At 46.7% G+C, this 22694-nt stretch overlaps 1 protein-coding gene and 1 long non-coding RNA gene across 4 annotated transcripts in view; one reads left to right on the top strand and one right to left on the bottom strand.

Annotated features, from left to right (window-relative positions):
* Positions 1 to 22694, bottom strand: part of LOC132078001 (uncharacterized) — a 74484-nt gene that overhangs the window by 9857 nt on the left and 41933 nt on the right. The window lies entirely within an intron of this gene.
* LOC132078307 (monocarboxylate transporter 2-like) overlaps positions 1 to 22694 on the top strand; it is a 35046-nt gene that overhangs the window by 8733 nt on the left and 3619 nt on the right. The window contains exons 1-4 of one of the 3 annotated variants that reach the window (XM_059480375.1): positions 1020 to 1051; positions 2405 to 2644; positions 14644 to 14787; positions 20698 to 21546. In XM_059480375.1, coding sequence (XP_059336358.1) covers positions 2428 to 2644; positions 14644 to 14787; positions 20698 to 21546 — 1210 coding nt within the window. In that variant the 5' untranslated portion in view covers positions 1020 to 1051; positions 2405 to 2427. Of the gene's footprint in view, positions 1 to 1019; positions 1052 to 1419; positions 1466 to 2404; positions 2645 to 14643; positions 14788 to 20697; positions 21547 to 22694 lie in introns of those variants that run through there. The other 2 variants (XM_059480374.1, XM_059480376.1) reach the window with 2 other exon arrangements.

The following is a 22694-nucleotide window of genomic DNA, read 5'->3' as shown; positions in this document are numbered from 1 at the left end:
TCAATCTTAGGTGTGTTTATTCCATTTTGGCCTTATTTTTGATTTTTAATAGAACACTGAAACAACTGAATCCTGGTATCCTCACAGCCCATGAAGTTGGTCAGGGCTGTACCAAAATAAAACTCCCCAAGTCATCACACTGTGACCCCACAGCTGAGAGTAAAGGTTTCTGGTCATTTTGAGTTTACTCAGTTTTATAGGAAGAAAGAAATGGCAGTAATAATACATTTTACAGTTGTGTTGTGAGGAGATTTCAAAGCTCCAGATTGACTGAGCCAGGTAAACTGCAGAGCAAGGCCCTGGTTTTTTCCCCCTCTCAGCTGCAAGCTTGCATGGTGCAAGCAGAAAAATGGGGCACACACGGGGCTGTTAGCTAAGGCAGGGGGAGGCAAGGTTGAGAAAGATAAAAGGTCTTTGGTGAAACTGCACCTTCCCAGCCAGAGCAAACACTGCTTAATGTTTCCCAAGCAGAGCCCCATGTGAAAACTAGAATACACAGCGAACTGGTGAGCATGAATAGGGGGCAGAAGTCTGCAGTGATCACAGAACCACAGAATCCTGAATTGAGTTGGAAGGGACCTTAGAGCCTATCCCATTCTAACCCCCTGCTACCTTCCCCTATCCCAGGTTACTCCAACCCTGTCCAACCTCTCCTTGGACACTTCCAGGGATGAGACAGCTTCTCTGGGCAACCTGTGCCAATGCCCTGGCACACCCACAGTGAAGAATTTTCTCTCAACATCCAATCTAAATCTCTCCTCTTGCAGCTTAAATATGTTCCCTCTTGTCCTATCAGCATCTACCTGTGTAAAGAATCCTTGTCCTTTTTTTTTTTTTTTTTTTTTATAACAAAGATGTGGGCCAGGGGCAGGAGTGTAAAGAATCACTCTCCTTTTTCTTTTGTAATGATGATGTGGTCCAGGGGCAGGAGAGCAGCAAACAACTTGGTATGGGGTAGAAAAGAGGAAGCACGTAGATGGAAACGGAAAAGTACGGAAAAGAGGAAGGATGTAGATGGAAACACAGGGAAGTAAAAAAGAAAAATTTGCATGTAAGTAACTGAGGGTGATTTAATTAACACCCGTGGGGTGGCTGGTGGTGCTGCCTCGGCTGGGGGCGAGGAAAGGCGAGGGGACAGGAGCTGGAGTGAGGGATGTGACAGCCGGGGGGTTCGGAGCCGGTCCCGCCCGGGCAGAGCCGCGCTCCGCAGCTGGGGCCGCTCCGGCCGCGGGTCCCATCGGCGTCCCACCATTGTCCCACCAGTGTCCCAGCAGTGTCCCACCGGTGTCCCAGCACTGTCCCACCGGTGTCCCAGCACTGTCCCGGGCTCGGCAGGCACGGGGCGGGGCGGAGCAGCGCGTTGCAGCCGCTGTTTGAAGGTTTCCCCCGGTACACGTGGCATTCCTGCCCCGGCGCAGCCCCAGCGGCTCAGGCACAGCAGCACACGGGACCCACCTGAGCTGAGGTGTGTGCGGGGCTCAGGGGGCTCGGGGGGAGCAGCACCCCGGGATTGGGGGATCTAGGGAGCAGCACCCCAAGGCTGAGGTCTGGAGGAGCAGAATCCTGAGACTGGAGGTCCAGGGGAGCAGTATCCTGGGACTAGGGATTCAGGGGAGCAGCATCCCGGGTCTGGGGGTCCAGGGGAGCAGAATCTCAGGATTGGGGTTCCAGGGGAGCAGCATCCTGGGACTGGGGCTTCAGGGGAGCAGAATCTCAGGATTGGGGTCTGGAGGAGCAGCATCCTGGAACTGGGGGGTCCAGGGGAGCAGAATCCTGGGACTGAGGATCTAGGGGAGCAGAATCTCAGGACTGGGGTTCCAGGGGAGCAGCATCCCGGGAGTGGGGGTCCAGAGGAGCAGAATCTCAGGACTACAGATGTGGGGAGCAGTATCCTGGCACAAGGGGTCCAAGGGAGCATCATCCCAGGACTGCAGGTCCAGAGTCTCAGAACTGAGAAGTCCAGGGGAGCAGAATCTCAGGAGTGGGATCTGGAGGAGCAGCATCCTGGAACTGGGGTTCCAGGGGAACAGCATCCCAGGACTGGGGTTCCAGGGGAGCAGAATCTCAGGTGTGGGGGTTTGGGGAGCAGCATCCTGGGACTGGGGTTCCAGAGGAGCAGCATCTGGAGACTGGGGGCCTACGGTCTCAGGACTGGGGGTCCAGGGGAGCAGAATACCAGGACTGGGGGTTTGGGGAGCAGTACCCCAAGACTGGAGGTCCAGGAGAGCAGCATACCGGGACTGGGGGTCCAGGGGATCAGAATCTCAGGACTGCGGGGTTTTGGGGAGCAGTACCCTAGGACCACGGTCTGGAGGAGCAGCATCCATCCTGGGACAGCGGGTCCAAAGGAGGAGCAGCATCCCGGGTCTGAGCCCAGAACTATTTGTGACCCCCTCTGTTGCAGGGCTCCCCGAGCCATCCCCGGCCATGCCGGCCCCTGCCGAGGCAGGGCGTGTCCCCGGCCCGCCGGACGGTGGCTGGGGATGGATGGTTCTGCTCGGCGCCTTCGTTTCCATCGGCTTTGCCTACGCCTTCCCCAAAGGCTTGGCCATCTTCTTCAAAGAAATCCAGGATTTCTTTGGCACGTCCTATAGCGAGATCGCCTGGGTCTCGTCCATCATGCTGGCCACGACCTACGGTGCAGGTGAGTGCTCCTGCACCAGCCCTGTAAGAGCAGCCAGAAACCTCCACTCTGGGCCAGAGCAGAGCCACCAAGTGTCCATCTCTATGGCCACCATCCACAGATTCACTTTCTGATCGTGTTTCCAAATGTTTGTTTAGGCAGACAAGTCATGTGTGGAGCCTGAGGGGCTCCTGCCCAGAAATCAGATTACCTATGAAAACTTTCTATGGGCATCAGGGAAAAAGCCCTGAGAATAGGCTGGTGTGAAATAACTGGGTCTGGGTTTCAGCCAAGGCTGAGTGTTGAATAGAATAATAAATGAAGTAGCTGCTTGTTTATTGTGGCAGCTGATAATGACAGCAATGAAATTGCCAGTCATTCCTATCAGTTGTAAAGCAGTGCTTGTAACTCTGCTCTTTTTTATGATTTCAATATCACTTCATGACTGAATGAAATACATGGGCTGCCCTTGATTAAATCTTCAGCTGGAGGTGGACAGGAACCACACTCTGCAATTGCAGGAAGCTTCATCAATATTTATCCTGTCTATTAAAGACATTCTGAGAATAATCTTTGTTTTTACAAAGGTGGTTTTATTTTTCCCTTAATAATGCACTGTAGTGCAAGAGCACAGTTGCTAATGAAAATAAAGTTGCTTTGTGTAAGTTTGTAGGATAGAAGTGAGGCTTGAGTCAGAACCTATTGTAATCCACTCTGTTGTAACCCAGACTTGGTCCTACAGAGATGAGCTCTGCAAAGTTCCTATAGTTCTAAAGTTCCTATATTAGTTCCTATATAAGAACCCACCAATGGAGCATTTGGAGGGCAGAACCCAAGCAACGACTCAGAGAGAGAAATGCCCTGCTTGTGCCAGTGCTGTTGTCCCGTTGGCTGTCCCATTACACTGCAATAAAAGTGCCAAAGTATTTACCTCTGGGCTCCCTGGATGCCTCTGTGAGTTGTTGGCAGCTCTGCTTTGTCTTCCAATAAAAAAAAATGTTGTCCCCTCCTTTGATATGGAAGAGATGCTTTGTGCCTGACCATGACCAAGTGAGGAACATTAACCCTGCACCTGGCAGCACCCCAAGTTACTCACAGGGATTTAGATGGGGAGCTTGAGCCTCTTGGGGTTCAGCTTATGGCAAATGAGGTGCTGGAGCAGGTGAAATGCTGCTCTGATCCCCTCTGTCTCAATCCAGCTGCTCATTTTCCAGCCCACCTTCTTCTCTGTCTCTCCAAGTCAGTGCTGTGTGCTCTGTACCTGGGATGTTGCAGAGGACTTTTATCCTGATTACCTGAGCATCTCCTGCCTTAGCTTCATTCTCCCTGATGCTGTTACACAGTGATGTGGGGGATGATACAGCTGAATTGCAGGTGACTTTTGAGGGAAATAGTAAAGGCAAGATGATTTCTAGAAAGCTGTAAAAGTAGGTTTTAGAAACAGAGAGAACAGAAAACATAGAACTAGCTGCAGCTGCAAAGTCTGAAAGTAGAAAAGGTTGCAATAGTACAGCAAGCAAGGACAAGAAACAATAGCTTGAGTTTAAAGTTTGGTTAAGATAGACTTTAAGGCTGTAGAAAAATGTGCTTAGCAGGATAGTAGAAGGTTTTAAGCTTAATAACAGTGTATTGCATGTTGTTAATAGAAGGCATACAAGGAAGCATTGTGTGCAGCAGGTGTATGTGTGCTTTTAGTGATTGGCTAGGACAATTGTTTGTAAGCTTTAGTAATATGCTATTGGCTAGAAAGTTTTTAAACTGCTCTGTAGCAAGGAAATCTTTGGCTGCTGCTGGTTGTAAATGGGCCTGTGTAATTTTTCTATTGTCTCCACCACGTAGTGAAGCTGATGCTGCAATACAGCTCAAGGAACGTACCCCAGCAGTCCCATCCTGTTCGTGAAAAATCCTCCAAACAATCTCTTTGTACAATCTCTTGCTTGCAGCTGTTCAGTGTCCAGTTTCCAGCCTCCTCTCCTGTGCTCTGGGTGCTTGGGATGCTCCCCATGCCCCTGGCTGAGGTGCTGGGTGGTGCAGACAGGGCGTGGTGGGAGCTGCTGGAGCATGGGGCAATGAAACACCAGTGTCCAAGAGTGTGTTTGACACTCTGCTGTGACTGAGTGGGCATTTAACACCACTGTGGGTGTAGCTTATGCATGACTCCAGTGATTTGGAAATGCTCATTAAAGGGCAGCTCCTCTGTGGCTGTGCCTGTTGGAGCTGTGAGCATGCAAGGCTTGATTTACACTGCAGAAAAAACAGAAAGCAGTTTAACACTGAAGTTTTGTCAATCTTTCCAAAATAAGAAATTCTAAAACCACCAAGATTTCAACATACTCCTGAGCAGCTAACAGAGCTACCAAACCAGATGATTATTATGATTATTGCCATAGCACGTGCATCCCTTCCCTTCCTCTCCCCAGCGAGGCAGAAGAGCCACAGGCTGTGCAGGTGATGCTCTCTGCAGCCCTGTGGGGACACTGAGCACATGAAGCACCAGGCACATGTCCCTGGAGGAGGGGACATGTCCCTGGGGTGTGGAGGGGCCAATTTGCAGTGTCAGCCGTGGCCATGGAGGGCAATCCCTGCCCCATCCCTGCCCCTGCAGCCCCAGGGCAGCCTGGTGCCCTGCAGGGCACTCAGAGGCTGAAGTTTCCGCTGGCCACAGCTTGTGGTGACACAGTGCCCGGTTTCCTTGGTGTTCTCCTTGGTCTAAGGACTCGTTTTTGGACTGTGCTGCTTACACTGTAGCAGAGCTTGCGTTTGCATTTCATAAATAATGCAAATGAAGCTTATTTTCTGAAAATACATGAACTAACCCAAATCTCCACTGGAGAAGCTGTGTTGATTCTGACAGCATGGATGCAGATTTACAGTGACCACCTGAGGCTTTGCTTGCAGCACCAAAGGAGCTCCAGTTTTTCAGACTAAAGCTGAAAATCAGCAGGCAGGACTGTTTCTGCCCTTCACTTTCTGCTGAATTCCCCCAGGAGGCTGTTTTACACCAGCCAGGGCTCTGGCAATATATATTACAGAAGTTAATGTGTCTTATCCCCCAGTTTCTTAATCTGAACTAGGTTGCAGAAAACAATTCTGTCACTGTAATACAAGCAGTAAAACAGATTACTGTGCAGTAAAGTGGATAGCCTGGACTTTATGATGGGGTACTTGTAGCTCTTGCCAGAGCTCCTGCTCAGCAATTCCACATTTCCAATTGCACAGGGCAGGCTGGGAGGTTTGGGAGCGAGGAGCAGGAGGGAACATTGCTCTTCTCTGCCCAAATCCCACAGGCTGAAGCCCTATCAATCTGATAAAAAAGGATTTGTTTTACAATGTTTCTACTTTTCTTTCTTGTCATGGGTGAAGAGCTCATTCCTTACCCCAAATGAGAAAGGTTTTACAGAGCAGAGTTTTTGATGCATGGGAACAAAAAAAGGAAAAAGGATCTGATCAATGATCTTAGAGGTCCTTTAATGATTCTCTGGCCCACACAAGACCAACATTCCCAAGGTTTTTCCTCACATATAGGGGTGAGTTTTGTTTAGGAAACAATTTCATTGCAAAGCCAAAAGCCTTTGGCCTTGGCACCTCCTGATTTGGGCTGTGTGGTGGTGCCAGGTTCACCAAACTGTGCTGCCCTTGTCCCGCTTTTGAGGGTGACACATTTCAAGCTAGGCCACAGAGGTGTCCCTGGGGAAAGCAGGAGGCAGCAGAGCTCTCAGGAAAGAAAAGATAAGCAGCATTAATTTACTAGTAAATTAGTTGCCCTATTCAGCGTCAGGGGAAACAGCCAAACGTTCTGAAAATAAGAAATAGTGATGCCACTAATTTAATAGCAGCAATGTTCTTGTAGCTCTTATGGTCTCCTGTGAGGCTGCAAGAGAGGTAAGGATTGTGGGAAGAAGTAATGTCCTTTATTATGGCCAACTGTTAGAGCTTGAACAACGAGCCAGCCTCCTGGCACATGTGCCACAATAGAGGGAATAATTTAATACCAGGACAGGATCTGCATTTTCTTTTTTTAATTTTTTTTTTTTAAATGGTGACTGTGTGGCCAAATGCCTCCTCCATCTTTATAATGGAATAAGAGGAATCATCCAAGGGGAGCTCAGAGAGCAGATCCTCCTGCAGAGTCATTTCAGCTGCTTGCTTTGAATAGCTGGGGCTACACCAGGGCACACTGGACCTTCTTTTTAGTAATTTAGAGAATTTCACTATTTTGTGATCACTGTGCATGTTTATATACAGCTTGTGGGTGTAAATATGTGCTGCTTCTGTTGCCCTTTAATACACAAAAAGCTCAGGCTCATGGCATCAGCACCATCATTGTTTTTATTCAGAATGTGCTGCAGTGGAGCCTTGTCTCAGTTTTGCTGTACCCTGCTGTGAAACTCCCCCCAAAATCTCCAGGGTACTGCTCTCTCACGTCCAAATTCCCCTTAAAATTAAAGAATCTCTGTCCATTTTACAAAGACAGCATCAGAGAGCCACATTTTGTAAACACAATAAAAATGAGAGTGCTTCTGGTGAAAAAGCCTCCACCTGAAACCAACCAGTGTTTATTAGTCTTGTTATTTATTGGTTTGTAATTTGGTGAAGATCAAATTACCTGAAGATTTAATTCTGGAAATGCTCCACAACTAAATCTTTTCCTCCAAAAAAACACTTTCTCCCAGAGCTTGTAAGTGCTTAATAGAGCATCTGCTAAAGCAGCAAGGAAGAGATAGGGAAGCTGAAAGTCCACCATTGACCTTGAACATTTAATCCAAAATTTTATAGTTGTATTTTATTACACTGCTAGCATGATAAATTGCAGTGACAGGTTTAGAAAGAACCTTACAACATGCAGTGGCATAAAGCTATATTAATAATGAGTTTGATTCTGCAGTTTTTAACTTAATCAAAGCTGCCAATGTTCTCTCCTGCTCTGGTCCAGGCTCTATCAAAACCTCCTCTGCCTCCAGAAAACCCCACCCAGGGCTCCCCACCCATCTCAGCTGCCTTCAAAGAGCTGTGAAGCACTAAAAGGGGAAACTGAGGCATGGAGGGAGGTGGGTTTTTTTCAAGGACAAAGTTATGTTCATCTGTGTCATCTGGTTCAACAAACATTCATTCTCCAGTGGGGCTTTAACCAGGATTTCCATTTTTGCTTTCCCACTGGGTATTTTATGGAGGCTGGAACAAAAGGGGGAAGATAATTCTGTTTATTCACAGAGCTGTGGATATCCAGCATCCTGCTATCCTGGCCCAGATCCTGCCAGGTGCTCCCTGGAGCTGCCTGATGCTGGAATTCACCTTTTTCCTTACCTTCCCCACCTCTGGGAGTCCCACCCCATCATCCTCCCCAGGCAGGGGCAATCCCTGGGTAGCAGCACCGTTAGAACCCCAGGTTTTGATAAGAAAGCTGCCTGAGGAATGATTTGATTTCTGTAATGGATGGTGCTGCAGGTTCATATACTTCTCCTGACTCTCAGAGAGCACTCCAGCTCTGCAAGGTCACCACGTATGGGCTTGTATTTTTTATTTTTTTAAATAGCTCTGTTCTACTTAAAAGCAATAATAGCACTGTAGGTTCAGGTGAAATATTTCTGTGTTGGTGGACTTGGTCACAAAGCTTTATCATTTTGCCCTTCATTGGAGCTACCAAGGTCACCAGGCAGCAGCAATAGAGATGTGATAGACTTAATAAAAACCAAGATTAATAAGAACTAGGGAGAAGGAAGTGAAGAGTTTTGGCTGAGGGGTTGTTAATGGTGTTAAGCCAAGGAGTAGAGTTATAATCCATTCCTCCCAAGTGGAATTCAAACATGTGAAAACTTCTTCCCCCAGATGCCAGCCTGTCCCAGAGCATTGCAGTGGAATTGAAAAGCAGGACCTGTGGTCCTCTGTTATCCTCTAGAGCCCCAGGATGGGCTCTGCAGTGTAACTGAACCCTTGGTCAATGCAGGGTGGGCAAAGCCCTGTGGAGAGCACCAGCAGGCAGGGCCAGGTTTGGAGCAGAATGTTAAGAGTGGTAACCAGGGGCTGCTGACCTCCAGGAATGGATGTTCAGCCATGTGGGGGTGCCAGCTGTGGGTTTCTCTGGGTCTGCATTGAAGGCACTTGAGACAGTAATTCATGTTCAGACTCAGGTGTTTATTATTTCTGATCAGTAAAACAGTCTCACTGCTGTGAGTTGGGCAGCTTTTCATTAGAAGGCACAAAATGGCCAACAATCTCTTGGCACAAGGTCTTTTAAGATTGAACTATCCAAATAAGAACTGACACCTGGATTCTTTTCCCTTTTAACCCAATAACTGATCCTAAAGAGCTGCACTGGGGACTTTTCTGCCCAATTACAAAATACCACCCAAACCCATGGAGAAGGAGGAAGAAGCAGCATGAAGAAGAAACCCAGGATGACACCCTGTGCCCTCCATCTTGCTTCCATCCACAACATACTAAAAATCCCAAAACCTCAATTTCTCACCAAGTGACACACCTACACTGCTCTCTATAATCTATTGCACACTTTTGTGGGTTCCAGTCTATCTTGAACTCCAGGAAACTTTCTCCATGAATGAGGGTCAGAGTCAGTGCTGCCCTGGGGTCAGGGCACCCCAAAGCAGACACAGAAATATTCCCAGTGCCCTGGGTTTGCACAGTGGCACACAGGGAGCTCCTGCCCTGCAGCTGGAATTCCAGTGATGCCAGTGGTCCTGCCAGGGCAAAAGGGCAGCTAAAGAAATCACAGGAGAGCAGCTCAAACACTGAGATGCTCTGACCTTGTGAAGGTCTGAGCTGTGATCTGCTGCAGGGTGAGATCCAAACCTGCAGCTGGGGTTGTCCCGGAGTGCTGTCCCTCTGCAGGAGAGGTGATTTAACTGCTTAACCTCAGAATGACACAAAGGGCCTTGGCCACAGCCCCAGTCTGAGAGCTGCTGGCCTTTGGCTCCTCCTGCACTGCAGGAGCAGCATCTGAGCTGGGTAATGTGGAAATTCAAATGCCAGAGCACTGATCAGATAGGACTGCTGGCACTTTGTCTTTCTGAAGCTTGGGCCTGGTCTGCTTTTGTTTTCTTCTTCTTCTTTTATATATATACATATATATATATATATATATATTTTTTTTTTTTTCTTTTTCTTGACATCAGGTTGCTGCTGTGGCAAGTTTCAGAGTTTCAGGTGGGAGGCCAGGGTCCCTGTGCTCCCAAGGGCATGCCTGGTGGGTGCAAGGGAGGGAGGGTTGCTGCAGTGGATCGCTGCCCTCACCACCTTTCCCAGTGAATGCAGTGCCAGCCCTGCCCAGGCACACAGGACTGACCAGTTTGATGACTCAATAATGTCTGTCCAGACAATTTCTCCCATGCTTGGCTTATGAATCATCTCACAGGGGTTGTGCTGGAGCTGCAGCCATTGCCCATTAAATGAACTGGCTGTTCTCCTCACCTGTGAGGAAGCGAATGAAGCATCTCTGGGGCCAGCTTAGCTGTGGAGCTGCTGTGGCATGTGCTGGATTTCAGCCTCCTTATTTAAAATCAATTATTTTTAATGTAAATAACACCAATAGAAGGCATCAGGGTGATTTAGGTGTGGACAGGTCTTTGGAAGCTGCTCTGTCAGGTCTGGCAGAGGAGAATTTGGGACTGTGGTTGTCACCTGGGGTGTGTGCTCAGTGCCACTTGTCCCCAGTGTGTGGCCATGCTGTCCCCAGCAGCACTGCCTGAGGAAGGCTCTGTGGTCTGTGGGCTCCTCAGCCCATGCAGGTGAAAACCAAACCTGAACCAAGCAGCTGAGACTAACAATTATCAGGCTTCATGATGAGCAGGTACCAGCAGTTATTCTCCAGGGATCTGCAGCAGGCAGGACTGAGTCACTGAGGGTGAGCAGGAGCTCTCCACACCCTGCTGACACAAACACCCAAACCACGAGCTGCCCAAGCCTCTTCTGGCATGACAGAGAGTGAAAGGCTGCAGGTTTGACCCTCTCATCCTTCCCCCCACGATTGCAGCTGGGCCCTGTGTTCTCTCTGGCTGCCTCCCTTGCAACCTCAGAAGCCAATTTTGAACTCATTGTGAGCAGGAGCTGCTGCTGCTGATCCCCCCCCATCTCCCGAGGCTGGGGGGTCTGGCAGCTCATTAATAACGTGGGGGCACTTGCTTTCATTCAGGGGTAATGAGGAGGCTGCTTTGTTATGGTGGGCTGCTACCCTGGTGGATAAATTACCAAGCCAAAGGCAGGGTTGTTATTCCACGGAGGGAGTGAGATTATTACTGAGGAAATTGCAGGCCTGCTCCCATTCTTGTTTCACTATTGGTGTAATAATAGACTTTGTTCCATTAGTATAAACGATTTCCCCCCCTTTCCCCCTCCTCCGAGTACACTGCACTCCTTCTTATGTCCCCAGTGAGTCCCCACAGTCAGCGGCAATCCTGGCATGCCGAGTTCCTATTTGTATTTTCACAATAGTTTGGAAAATATTAACTATCTGGGCAGTCCTTTTGGTGCTGGCCAATGTCCCTGGGCAGGAAGAGTTCTTTAGAGCCACTTGTCACTGTGGAAAAGCAGGAAAAGCTCAGCTGCATGTTGCAGCCCCACTGGTGGTCCCAAACCTTCCAGTGGTGGTCTGTGCAGTTGAGTATTTTAAAGTATTTTAAAGTGTTGTTGTTTATCACCTGTGTGGTCATCAAATGGTCTGACCAGCAGACCCAGAACATTTGCACTGGCTCTGTGCCACTTTACACTGTCACAAGGTCAGTGTTGTGAAACCTGGGAAAAACCTGGAAAAAACCCACATTGCTGGAAGCCTCTGGGTTACAGATTGTCAGGCCCTCAGCTCCTCACTCTTATCTGAGAGCCCTACACAAAAATATTGCAGCAGAAATTCATCCAGGCCAAGCTCCACCAGAAAGGAGGAACACTATTAGTTAGGTTAAAAAAAAAAGCCAAACCAGACCTTACAAATAAGGGATATATATATACACACACAGGGTCAGAGGTATGGGAAAGGAGAATGTTTTAGTCCCTGTTAGAAATACATCAGGGTTTCACACGGGCACTGGAAGTTTTGCAGCTCATAAAAAATTCATAAGGCTTGCTGAGGAAAACAGGAAGGCAATTCAGGTGTCTATTTTTTGAGCACTGTCATACTTGGAGTTTATGCCAGTCTGGATTGATATTTCTTGTTATGTGCCAGCCCTGCATTATGATCCTCTCTGGATCATAGTTCAGTGACTCAGGAAGAATGAATGACAGGGTGGCCTGGGTTAGTGGAGGGGAAGAGAGCAGAGCCCAGGGTTTTTTGCTGCTTTTTTATGGCTTTACAGTCTCCTCTTCAGGGTCCTTTTCACTTGTGCAAACACAAAACTCAAGGTGAAAAGTAATTGGACAAGCTAACAAATGAGCTGAGGCTTGCTGCATTCCCCACTGGCGAGTCTCTGTGTTCCTCTTGCCACCCAGAGCAGCCTCTCTGACATGGCCTTTCATGTTCCAGCCAACAAAGAATGGAAATCTGCCACAGGTTTGAGAAAAGAGAGGCTTTAAACAGGACAGGCACTGAACCAGAGTGATTTATATGGGCTGAGGGCAGCGCTTTACATTTCATCAGTCTTCCAGGGGCTCCATGATCCCAGCTGCATCTTTTGGGCCTGTTTGGTGCAAACTGTTGCTCTCCAGGCTGCAGAGCCTTGCTGCAGGCAGAAGTGGAAGCCTCAGGGTGTGCACCCTGCTCAGGAAGGGTTTGGAGTGTAAAGTGAAGCATTTCTGAGCAGGCATTCCTTGCTCTCACCATGGGCTGATGGAGGTGATGGAGAGCAGGTCCCTGAGAGCCAGGGGAGCTGCAGAGCCACAGGCACAGCTCTGAGTGAAGCCAGCAGCAGGATGAGGCCCAGCATCCCCACTGGGTCCTCTGCTGTCCTTAGCAGGAACATTGAGGGCTTTAAACGCTTTGCTCCATGGCACAGCATCCTACAGGGTGAAAGCCCTCTGCCAGTGGGCAAAGGTAATGGAAACCACATTTTCTTAGCTGAGTAATTAGATTGATTCTGCAGAAATGCAGACATGTGGAAAATTGAAAAATGGAAGAGTTGCATGCCCTGAGGCTGCAGATGAATATGTTGGTGCCTTTCTGAGGAGCACTGGCTCAATCTATTGAATTACTGATGCAAGTTCAGGCCCTGACCAGGGGAAACTCTTCAGAAGGGGGTGTCTTTCTCACTGTGCTGATCTCAAATATATATCCCTTTCCCCAGAACTTCTCATTGAATTCTGTAGTGCTCTGTGCAGCAAAAGGATGCACCTGTGTGAATCCAGTTGCAGGATGAGCAGAAAAACTCTCCATGTAACTACAGACACCCAGAAATTTTAATTGAATGGTGCATTTGATGGGACTAGATCACAGATCACAGTTACAGGGATGTTGTTGACACTGTGCTTGTGTGCATTTAATTTATGAGTGTTTTGACCTCAGACATCAAATGGAAAGTATTTCTATGGGCTTCATTCCCCAGATTAAACCAGCCATACCTACTGCTTTCTATTCTTGCACATTATAACAGCTGAGAGCTTGTTTGGATGCTGTCAGCCATGCTGAGGGAGGGTTGAGGTTTCTGTGTTTTGTTCCTGTGATCAGGAGTTCTGTGGTTTGCAGGGTCTGGAGAGAGCTCTGGAGCTATTTCTGGCTGAGATTATTTAAGCACAGGTAAATATGCCACCATGGCTCTGTGGTGTGGTGGGTACCACAGCCAAACTCCTCAGAGATACCTGTGCCTTTAAAATATCAGTTTGCAGTATTATGTGTGTGAGTGGGAAGTGGCAGGAATGAAGGCAAGCAGGCACACTGGGCTGTGAAACACCATTGCTGAATGATGAGTAGCACCACAAACAGCCAGGTAAATTCAGATATTGAATCTGCCTACATTCTCCTCATTTCCAGTATCACTTTTGCAGCATTTTGATTCAGGACTTTTGAGTAATACAGAATCTTTTCTTTACATCTCACAGCTTGGACTTCTGGAATGCTCCTTCCTGTTCAGCTTGGCTTTTCTAGTTCTGGCTTCTCAGTCTGTTCTAACTTCAGAGCTGGCTTTTCTTTGAGCAGGAGGTTGGTCCTGAGGTACCACCAAAGTCCCTCCAATATATATCTTACTGTGTTTCTGATTTTTACTGGTCTCACTTCCTCAGATTTCAATACTTTGTTTCAGTGTGCACAGTTTTTGTCAAGCCATTTCCCTCTTAATTTTGCACTGCCCTGAACCTCCTCTTTGCATAAATGCAAGTCCAAACTGGTTCTTTTGAGCTCTGGCTAATCCATCATCCCCAACATTTCCTACCTACATGGACTGCTATTAAGATTTAATTAACAACTGTTCTGCTGAAGCTTGGGTCCTGGTCAGCAATATTGGAATTGCATTAAATAGAGGCATTAAAAATGCAACAGCATTTGTGATATCTGCCTCACAATATGAGCCACTGCTTTGTGTGTGCAGTTTAACATCATCATAAATCAAGGAGCTCCTGTGACTCACAGGATTTGTTATTGCTGTTTGCCTTCTCTGGTGACACGTGGAAGTGCTGAGGGCAGGAGCTGTCACTGGTTTCACACCCATGGCACTGGACATGCTGCCATCTCTGCTTTTCCGTTTTCTTCCTTAGCTCTCCCTAGGAGCTGTCTCAAGAGGACACAGTCTCAAGCTGTGCCAAGGGAGATACAGGCTAGAATTAAGGAGGAAGTTTTTCACAGAAAGAGTGGTCAAATACTGGAATCATCTACCCAGGGAGGTGGTGGAGTCACCATCCCTTGATGTGTTTAAAAAAAGACTGGATGTGGCACTTGGTGCCATGATCTAGTTGAGGTGTTAGAACATGGGTCGGACTCGATGATCTTAAAGGTCTCTTCCAACCTAGAAATTCTGTGTGATTCTGTGTGATTCTGTGTCAGCAGCACTCAGGCCCCTTGGTATTGCAGAGCTTTACCTGCTTTGTGTCAAACATGCCCTTCTGTCAGAAGACACAACCTCAAGGCCCTTCTTGCGCTCTTTCCCCAGGTCCCATCAGCAGCATTTTGGTGAACCGCTACGGCAGCCGCCCCGTGGTGATGTTTGGGGGGCTCCTGTGTGGGGTGGGGATGATCTCAGCTGCCTTCTGCACCAGCATCCTGCAGCTCTACATCTGCGTGGGCTTCATCACAGGTGAGAGCACAGCACCTCCTTCCCTGCACAGAGAGGATCCCTCCTGATGGCCTGGGGCTGGCACACCTGGGCAATCTGCACCAACACAAACACAGGGAAAATGGGGAGATAAAAAGCTTGGGAGATAAAATCTGGTGGGACAAAGGCCCCCCTTTATTGTATTTGTGGGGTTCCCAGATGAGGGAAGGAACGATGAATCTGACTCCGTGTTCTCAGAAAGCCAAATATTCTATTCTATTCTATTCTATTCTATTCTATTCTATTCTATTCTATTCTATTCTATTCTATTCTATTCTATTCTATTCTATTCTATTCCTGTACTAAAACTATACTAAAGAATTCAGAAAGGATACTTTAGAAGGCTAAAAAGATAATAATGAAAACTTGTGACTCTGAGTTGGCACTGATTGGTCATTGAGTCAAAACAATTCACATGAAACCAATGAAACAATCACCTCTTGGTAAACAATCTCTAACCACATTCCAAAGCAGAAAAACACAGGAGAAGCAAATGAGATAATTATTGTTTTCCTTTTTCTCTGAGGCTTCTCAGCTTCCCAGGAGACAAATCCTGGGCAAAGGGATTTTCCCAGAAAATATGACTGCCCCACTCCTTATCAATGCTTATCAATAGTTCCCTGTGCCCTGTTCCTGGCTGGACGTGGCATGTGGGATCCAGGCAGGGCTGTGCTCTGGGCCAGGTGCTGGGCATGGTGCCCATCAGAGCCCTCAGCTCCTCCTGAAGCAAACCCAGGCTCACTGTGCTCTGTCCTGGGCATGGCAAGTCCTTCTGGGTACAAGTGTGACTCATAAAGAAAGCACCCTTGTTCTTATTTTACTGTGCGTTATCTTCCCTCTGTGAGATACATGGGATGAGATTTCAGGGGTTTGCTTCAGTTGACTTGCCCTTTTCCAGCTTGTGAGGTGAGGAGGCCCTTTATCTGAAAATGAGAACTGCTGGAGTTGACCGAAAATATCCCTGCATGGAAAAAACCTCCATGTGTTTCCTTCTTGAAATTCCAATTTGAATTGCCTGTATTGAAATATGAAATCCCATATTGGAAACTCAAGTAGAATAAGGCACAGGCTCGGTCCAGCATTTTTAAAGCCTGCAGGTGCCAGGTTATTGCTTTTAAAAGTAGATGGATTAGAGCTCTCCACCTGTGTGAGTATAGGTGCTTAATTGTGAGTATTTTTGGTTTATTATTTTGGATAAGGTACTGCCAAAGTTTGTTCCAGTGCAGCTAGGACATCTGCTTGGAAGCATGACACAATGAGTTCAAATTGGCTTCTGAGGTTGCCAGGTGTATGGTTTAATGAATGTTCCCAATCTCTCTGCAGATGCATTAAGTGTTGGTGCTTTCTGAATGTGAAAATGAGAGCTCAAATTTAAAATCAATAAAACCAGCCACTAGCAAAGTAAATTGGGACAGAAAGTTTGTCAGTCTGTTCTTCTATATCAATATTATTTTATTAAATCTGTACAGTAGTGAATGAATCCCTGTGTAGCACTACCCCTCTTAAACTTTACTCTTCCTAAGGACTGTCACTATAATTAAATGAAATTGTGTTATTATTGGAAGAATAAATGCTGCAGATTCCTTGAAAGACACTCCAGAAACAAGGGGATGGGAAATCAAATTAACCAATGTCTCCCAGTATTTCTCAATGCATGAGCTTGCATCATTTCCTCCTAAACAAATATCCTCTGGGAGGGTAAAGGGGGAAGTGACAGGACAATGGGAGGTGACTTTCAACTGACAGAGGGCAGCTTAGATTAGATGCTGGGAAGAAATTCTTTATTGTGAGGGTTGGGAGGACCTGGCTGAGAGAAAAGCTGTGGCTGTCCCATCCAAGGCCAGGTTGGATGGCGCTTGGAGCAACCTGGGACAGTGGAAGGTGTCCCTGCCTGCCAGGGGAGTTGCCATGGGATGAGTTTGAAGGTCCCTTCCAATCCAAACCATTGTGTGATTCTAAGTTGACTACTTACTGGCAGTGCCTAACCCAGCCACAGGGCAGCACTGAATTTATCTCCCAAATCCCAGCCCTGCCAGGGCCTGGAGCAGATGCTCGGCTCCCTGGGGTGGTCACTGAGCCCTGTGGATGTGCTTTGAGGGGTGCCAGAGCACACAGGGTGGGCACATGTCGCAGACATCTTTTATGGAAAATCCTTTCCTTAGGATTTTTCCTCCTGAGAAGCTAAGAGGCCTTAGGAACAAAATGTAAACAATGGTTATCTGCTGCTGTGGAATGCAACAGGTGCATCTGTGATTGGTCTCATGTGGTTGTTTCTAATTAATGGCCAGTCACAGTGAGCTGGCTTGGACTCTGCCTGAGACAGAAGCTTTTGTTATCATTCTTGGCTATTCTATTCTTAGCTAGCCTTCTGATGAAACCTTTTCTTCTATTCTTTTACTATAGTTTTAATGTAATATATGTCATAAAATAATAAATCAAGCCTTCTGAAGCATGGAGTCAGATCCTCATCTCTTCCCCAATCCGAAACCCCCTGTGAACACCCTCACACATCTTTTCCTCCTGCCTGCTGAACAAGGGCAGCTGTGGGGATGAGGTGCTGGCTGATAACCCATCATCCCCAGGCACAGGGGTGTGTGGGGAAGGAATAGTAATTTGACAGAGAAAGGGAAATACTTGCAAGCCTGCTAACATGCTTGATGCCTCCAATTAAGCTTGAAGTATCTTTTCTGGTCAGGCCTAGCATGGAAGCATTCAAGGGCAATTAGGAAGCCACCTGCCCATCACACAGCTGTGACAGTGCTGCTGCACGAGGAGAGAGGCTTTTGTGAAGGGGATTTGCAGTAACTGTAAAGCAACCTGTAAACATCACACTCTTTGTAGCCTCCTTGCTACCAGCCTGGAAGGAAAACAGGCTGATGTAAAAGCCTGGGCTCATGTAAGTCACAGGCATGGAGGTAAAAACAAGGTCTTGGTACAGGAGGTCTCTGCTACAGTGCTGTGCCTTTGGCATATTAATAGGAATCTCTTCAGAGGGGCAGAGCAGGAAGAATCTGTTGGCAGTGGGGGGATTAGACACAGCAACCTCAGCTGCTGACTTGATTATGCCTGTTTCCATTTGCATGCAGAGCAGGAGCCAGGCTCTGCTGGTGGAGGCAGCTCTGTCCTTGACGGCTCTCTGGGCTGCACGAGGCACTTTGAAACCCCACAGCCCTTTCCCATTTGTTTCCCTACAGCACTTAGAAAAAGAAATGGGGTTTGCAAGCTGTCCACCTGGACAGATGCCAGCCTGGATGCATTAAGTAGGTGTTTCAACATGCAACCTCTCCAGAAGTCTGAGGCAGAAGCAGCAAATTTTAAAGCTGATTGCAAGGTGGTAATGACTGGTCAGAGTTTAGCTCAATCTGGACCAATTAGACTGCCATGAAATAAAATGGGATCTTAGACTGCCATGAAATAAAATGTGATCTTGGGTGAGGCACATGGACTAATGAGAGCAGAGTCTTTGCCATGGCTGTAGGTGTTGAGCACTGAAATACCTGGTCAAATGTTCCTTGCTAATAAAGTGAGAACAAGATCAATAACTACACAGCTGAGTCCTGTAGCACCACTTATTTCCTTCTGATATGAGTGAGATGTATTTAATCCAGGAAAGGACACTCCCTCTGGCACAGGTTTGCCTCTGTTCTTGCAGCACCACTGACAGACCTCTCTGTCACATCCCTGGGGAGAAAATGTGGTTATTGAGCAACAATTCCAGCTATGGAAAAGCTGCTGTAGCTTCTGAAAACCGCAATAAAATGGATGCAAATATTTCCTCTTAAAGTCAGCCAAAAGCTTAAAGTAAATTGAAATTCCAGTTATTCAATTTGAAACTCTCCAAATTTAATTAATGGGAAGAGCATGAGGTAATATTAAATTAGATTTGTCTGACTGGCAAATTAATGTTCACATAATAAAAAAAAATGAGATGATTATTGTTTAAGTGGGTAGCTGGCATCCAGTCTGATTTTCCTCCTTTGGAAGATGTGTGTTGTGTCCCTACCAAAAATGACTCTGTGGAAGTGATGGTTCAATTTCTGCCCTTACTGACCAGCCTGGGAAATGGGGAGCTAATGCAAACTCTCACCTGCTGTGCTGCATCTTCTCAGGTGGAAAAAGATACATTTCTATATTTCAGCACTGTCAAGGGTGTTCTCTAACCAGGGCTGTGGTTTTCCTCTGTGGTTCCCAGGTCACCCTAAATTTGGCCCTATAGCCATTACAGGCAGGCTGCACTCCCCAAAGATGTGCCCTGCATAACATATGGGCTATCTAAAAAAGTTCATGCTGAGAATGTTCTCTATCCAGAATTACTTTAATGTGTTGCCATTTCAATTTATGTTTAATGTTGTAAACTTCAAAGTAATTAAAAAAAATAACTTTAGACTTGGCAAAAATCATAATTTTGTAAACCCATCTAAACTGAAACTATCCAGCATTGGCTGGATTCTGCTGCATCAGTTGGATTCTACTCTATCAGTGACTAATGATAGTGTTCCTTAATTAATTTTGAGGACCTTGACCTTTGTAAATTCTCTTCTGTAAAGCAATATGCCTAATTATGTACTGCACAGTTAAACAAACTAATTATATTGACTAATGAACAAGAAAAAATCTGCATGACCCTATTTTCAGGATTCGTGTTCTCTGATATAATCACTTCAAGGATTACATTTCTACTTTGTTCTAATGTGGCTCATTCTTTCCTGGATGATGGAGTGGAAAATATGTGGCATGACTTTTAAATGCCATTTTGATGGAGTTCTGAAAAAATGAACTTTTTATGAAAATACTGTATGTCAAAGAAATGCTTGAAAATATTATTGATGTTTAATTATTGACTATTGGTGCTGGGCATCAGGAGGAATGGTTGGATATCAGGAAGAGTTTTTTCATTGAAAAGGTGATTAAGCCTTGGAATGGGTTGCCCAGATGGTGGTGGAATCACCATCCTTTGAAGTGTTCAAGAAAAAGCTGGAGGTGGCACTCAGAGCTCTGGTCTGGTTTATAAGGTGATGACTGGTCAGAGGTTGGACTCCTGACATGGTCTTGGGGGTCTTTTCCAGCCTTACTGGTTCTGTGATTCTATGGTTCTATTTGTCAGTGCTCCCAAACAGAACCACAGAAAATTGAGACCACCACAGCATTTGGCATTTCTGCCTGCAGATTCCACCTGTGCAGGAGAAGCTGGCCAACTGAATTAGCAATGCTGATTTATAATGGCATTTATATATCTAAATGCAATAAAAATAAATTCTAATTAAAAGACACACTCTGGGGTCCTGTGTAATTAGCATCCTCAGTAGCTGTTTTGCTGTGTACTTGCAGACCTCTTAATCTTTTGGATCAGACCTGAACTGCTCACAGCACCAAATCAGTGTGGCTCAGGAGGGTGGTGTTATTTTCTGTGCAGGTCTGGCTGCCCAGCAGCAGAGTTGGGTGCCCTTGGAAGGGGAGGCCAGCCCTGGATGGATGAACTTTGGTCGTTGACACTGTCTAAGCCAAAATAACCTTCCTCAAGCTGCGAGTTGCCATTTTTTAAAAACAGATCAGTCCTCTCCCCCAGCAAGGCTGCTGTGTGTGGACAGAACCCACCAGAATTTCATGAGGGAATAATTTTGGTTCACTCTGAAGCAAACTCTTGGTGCTAGTTTTGCCACCCAAAAGATTTGCAGTGCAAAGGGAAGGGGTTTCTCTGACTGAAAGAGTGTTTCTGGGGTCTGGTTACCCAAATCTGGCAGCCAGAACTCAGGGACACCCTAAGCAACATTTTCATCCAGATTGTTGTGTTGAAGAGCCACCAGTGAACCAACTGACTGTGAATTTCCTTAAACAATGAGCTGAGGAGAAAACTGTTCAAATCTTCCTTTGTTTATCTGAACTGTTTTCCAGGATTTGGCCTTGCTCTCAACCTTCAGCCATCAGTGATAATCATAGGGAAATACTTCTTGAAGAGAAGACCCCTTGCCAATGGCCTTGCTATGGCAGGGAGCCCCGTGATGCTTTGCACCCTGGCACCTCTCAACCAATTCCTTTTTGACAATTTTGGCTGGAGGGGCAGCTTTTTAATTCTTGGGGCAATTTTATTAAACTGCTGTGTGGCAGGAGCTCTCTTCAGACCCATCGGGCCAGGCACAGCACAGGTCAAAAGCCAGGTGACTGAGGAAGGGAAGGATGCTCTGAAAGGAAAGATCACTGAAGATGGCCCCATGGAGAGCAAAACAGAAGAGGAAGGAGAAAAGGACTGCTTTGAAAAAGTCAATCAGTACCTTGATTTCTCCCTCTTTAAACACAGAGGGTTCTTGATTTACCTGATCGGAAACGTGCTGATGTTCCTGGGGTTCTTCGCCCCCATCGTTTTCCTGGCACCCTATGCCAAGCACACTGGCGTAGACGAATATTCAGCTGCTTTCCTGCTCTCCATCCTGGCCATTGTGGACATGGTTGCTCGCCCCGCCACGGGCATCATTGCCAACAGCAGGTGGGTGAGGCCGCGGATCCAGTACTTCTTCAGCTTCGCCATCGCCTTCAACGGCGCCTGCCACCTCCTGTGCCCGCTGGCCTCCAGCTACACGGGGCTCATCGTCTACTCCAGCTTCTTTGGGCTGGCCTTTGGCATGGTGTGTGCCATGCTCTTCGAGACGCTGATGGACCTGGTGGGGGCTGCCCGCTTCACCAGCGCCGTCGGGCTGGTCACCATCGCCGAGTGCTGCACCATCCTGCTGGGACCCCCCATCGGAGGTGAGTGTGCTGTCCTCCCCTGCTCTCACTTGGATTTACACTTTTGCAAGCACAGCAAAAGTCTAAATCTAAGTGGGATTTAGACTTGTGGGAAATTGTCACCATAGGACGCGAAACAACACAAGTGCACACACCGCTGCTCTCAAGGTGAAGAAAAAGGGAAGTTTATTTTCTGACTCCAACATTTATAGTTTTCTAAAAGAGACAGTGGATTGGAGGGGGAAAGTGCCACCTCTTCAATGACGCTGGACAAACCAACAGTCAATCAAATTTCTCTTCTTTCATAAAATAATGCAAAACAATAAGTTATTTACAGAAAGTGTGAGAGAAAGTTCACTACAAGAATGTAAACATCAGAAGGCTTAGAAAATCTTAAAAAATCAGGGTGACATTAAATTATTTTAGATGTGTTTTCTCTGCCTCACAATCACCACTTTTCCACTAGTAGCTGGACAGGAAAGGGTGTCCTTGATGTCTCCTCCAGCATTTTCTCTTTCCTCCTTTCTGTTGGAGTGAGTATTGGAGAGTCATCTTTTAATCCTGGATCCCTTCAGACACTTGAAATGAACTTGCAGAGTGGGACTTCCTACAAAACCAAGCACTTTGCACTTCAGACAGCTCCTGCTGGACATTCCTCCTTTTGCAAAAGGCTGGAGTCCACCATGATTTAAGCAAAACACAACAGTTCTATGAAAGCCTCTTGTTGACTCAAACCTTGCTGTTTGTCTCTAAGGCTCTGAGTACACCACTTAGGAATTTCAGTCATATTAGTGCAGCTGAAAGATTTAAGTATGTTCTAAAAATAATTTAAAAAAACTTTTTTTTGGATGGCATGGTTTGAAATATCAAAAGGCAGAGCCCACAAAGGTCCGTGTGGACAATACAGAGTCCCCAGGAGGACTTTCAGTCATCTAAAGATAAGTAAGGGCAGTGATATCCTGTGATTTAACAGCCTTAATATTCCCTCTATAGCATGTGCTCCTTTTGCAGTTTGAACCCTTTTCCTGGATTCAAAACTGAAATCTGGCTAATGCTTCATATGACACATCCTGCAGAGCTGTTTAATTCTTCATATTACTGGGTAGCTCATACAGTGTGACAGAAGCAGCTGTATCCTCTTGCTGTCTTAGAGATTCATTATTTAATTA

This window comes from Ammospiza nelsoni, chromosome 11 (assembly GCF_027579445.1).
Source record: "Ammospiza nelsoni isolate bAmmNel1 chromosome 11, bAmmNel1.pri, whole genome shotgun sequence".
Taxonomy (NCBI): Eukaryota; Metazoa; Chordata; class Aves; order Passeriformes; family Passerellidae; genus Ammospiza; species Ammospiza nelsoni.
Note: the sequence above shows the minus strand (reverse complement) of the source record. Positions and strands in the feature narration are given on the sequence as shown.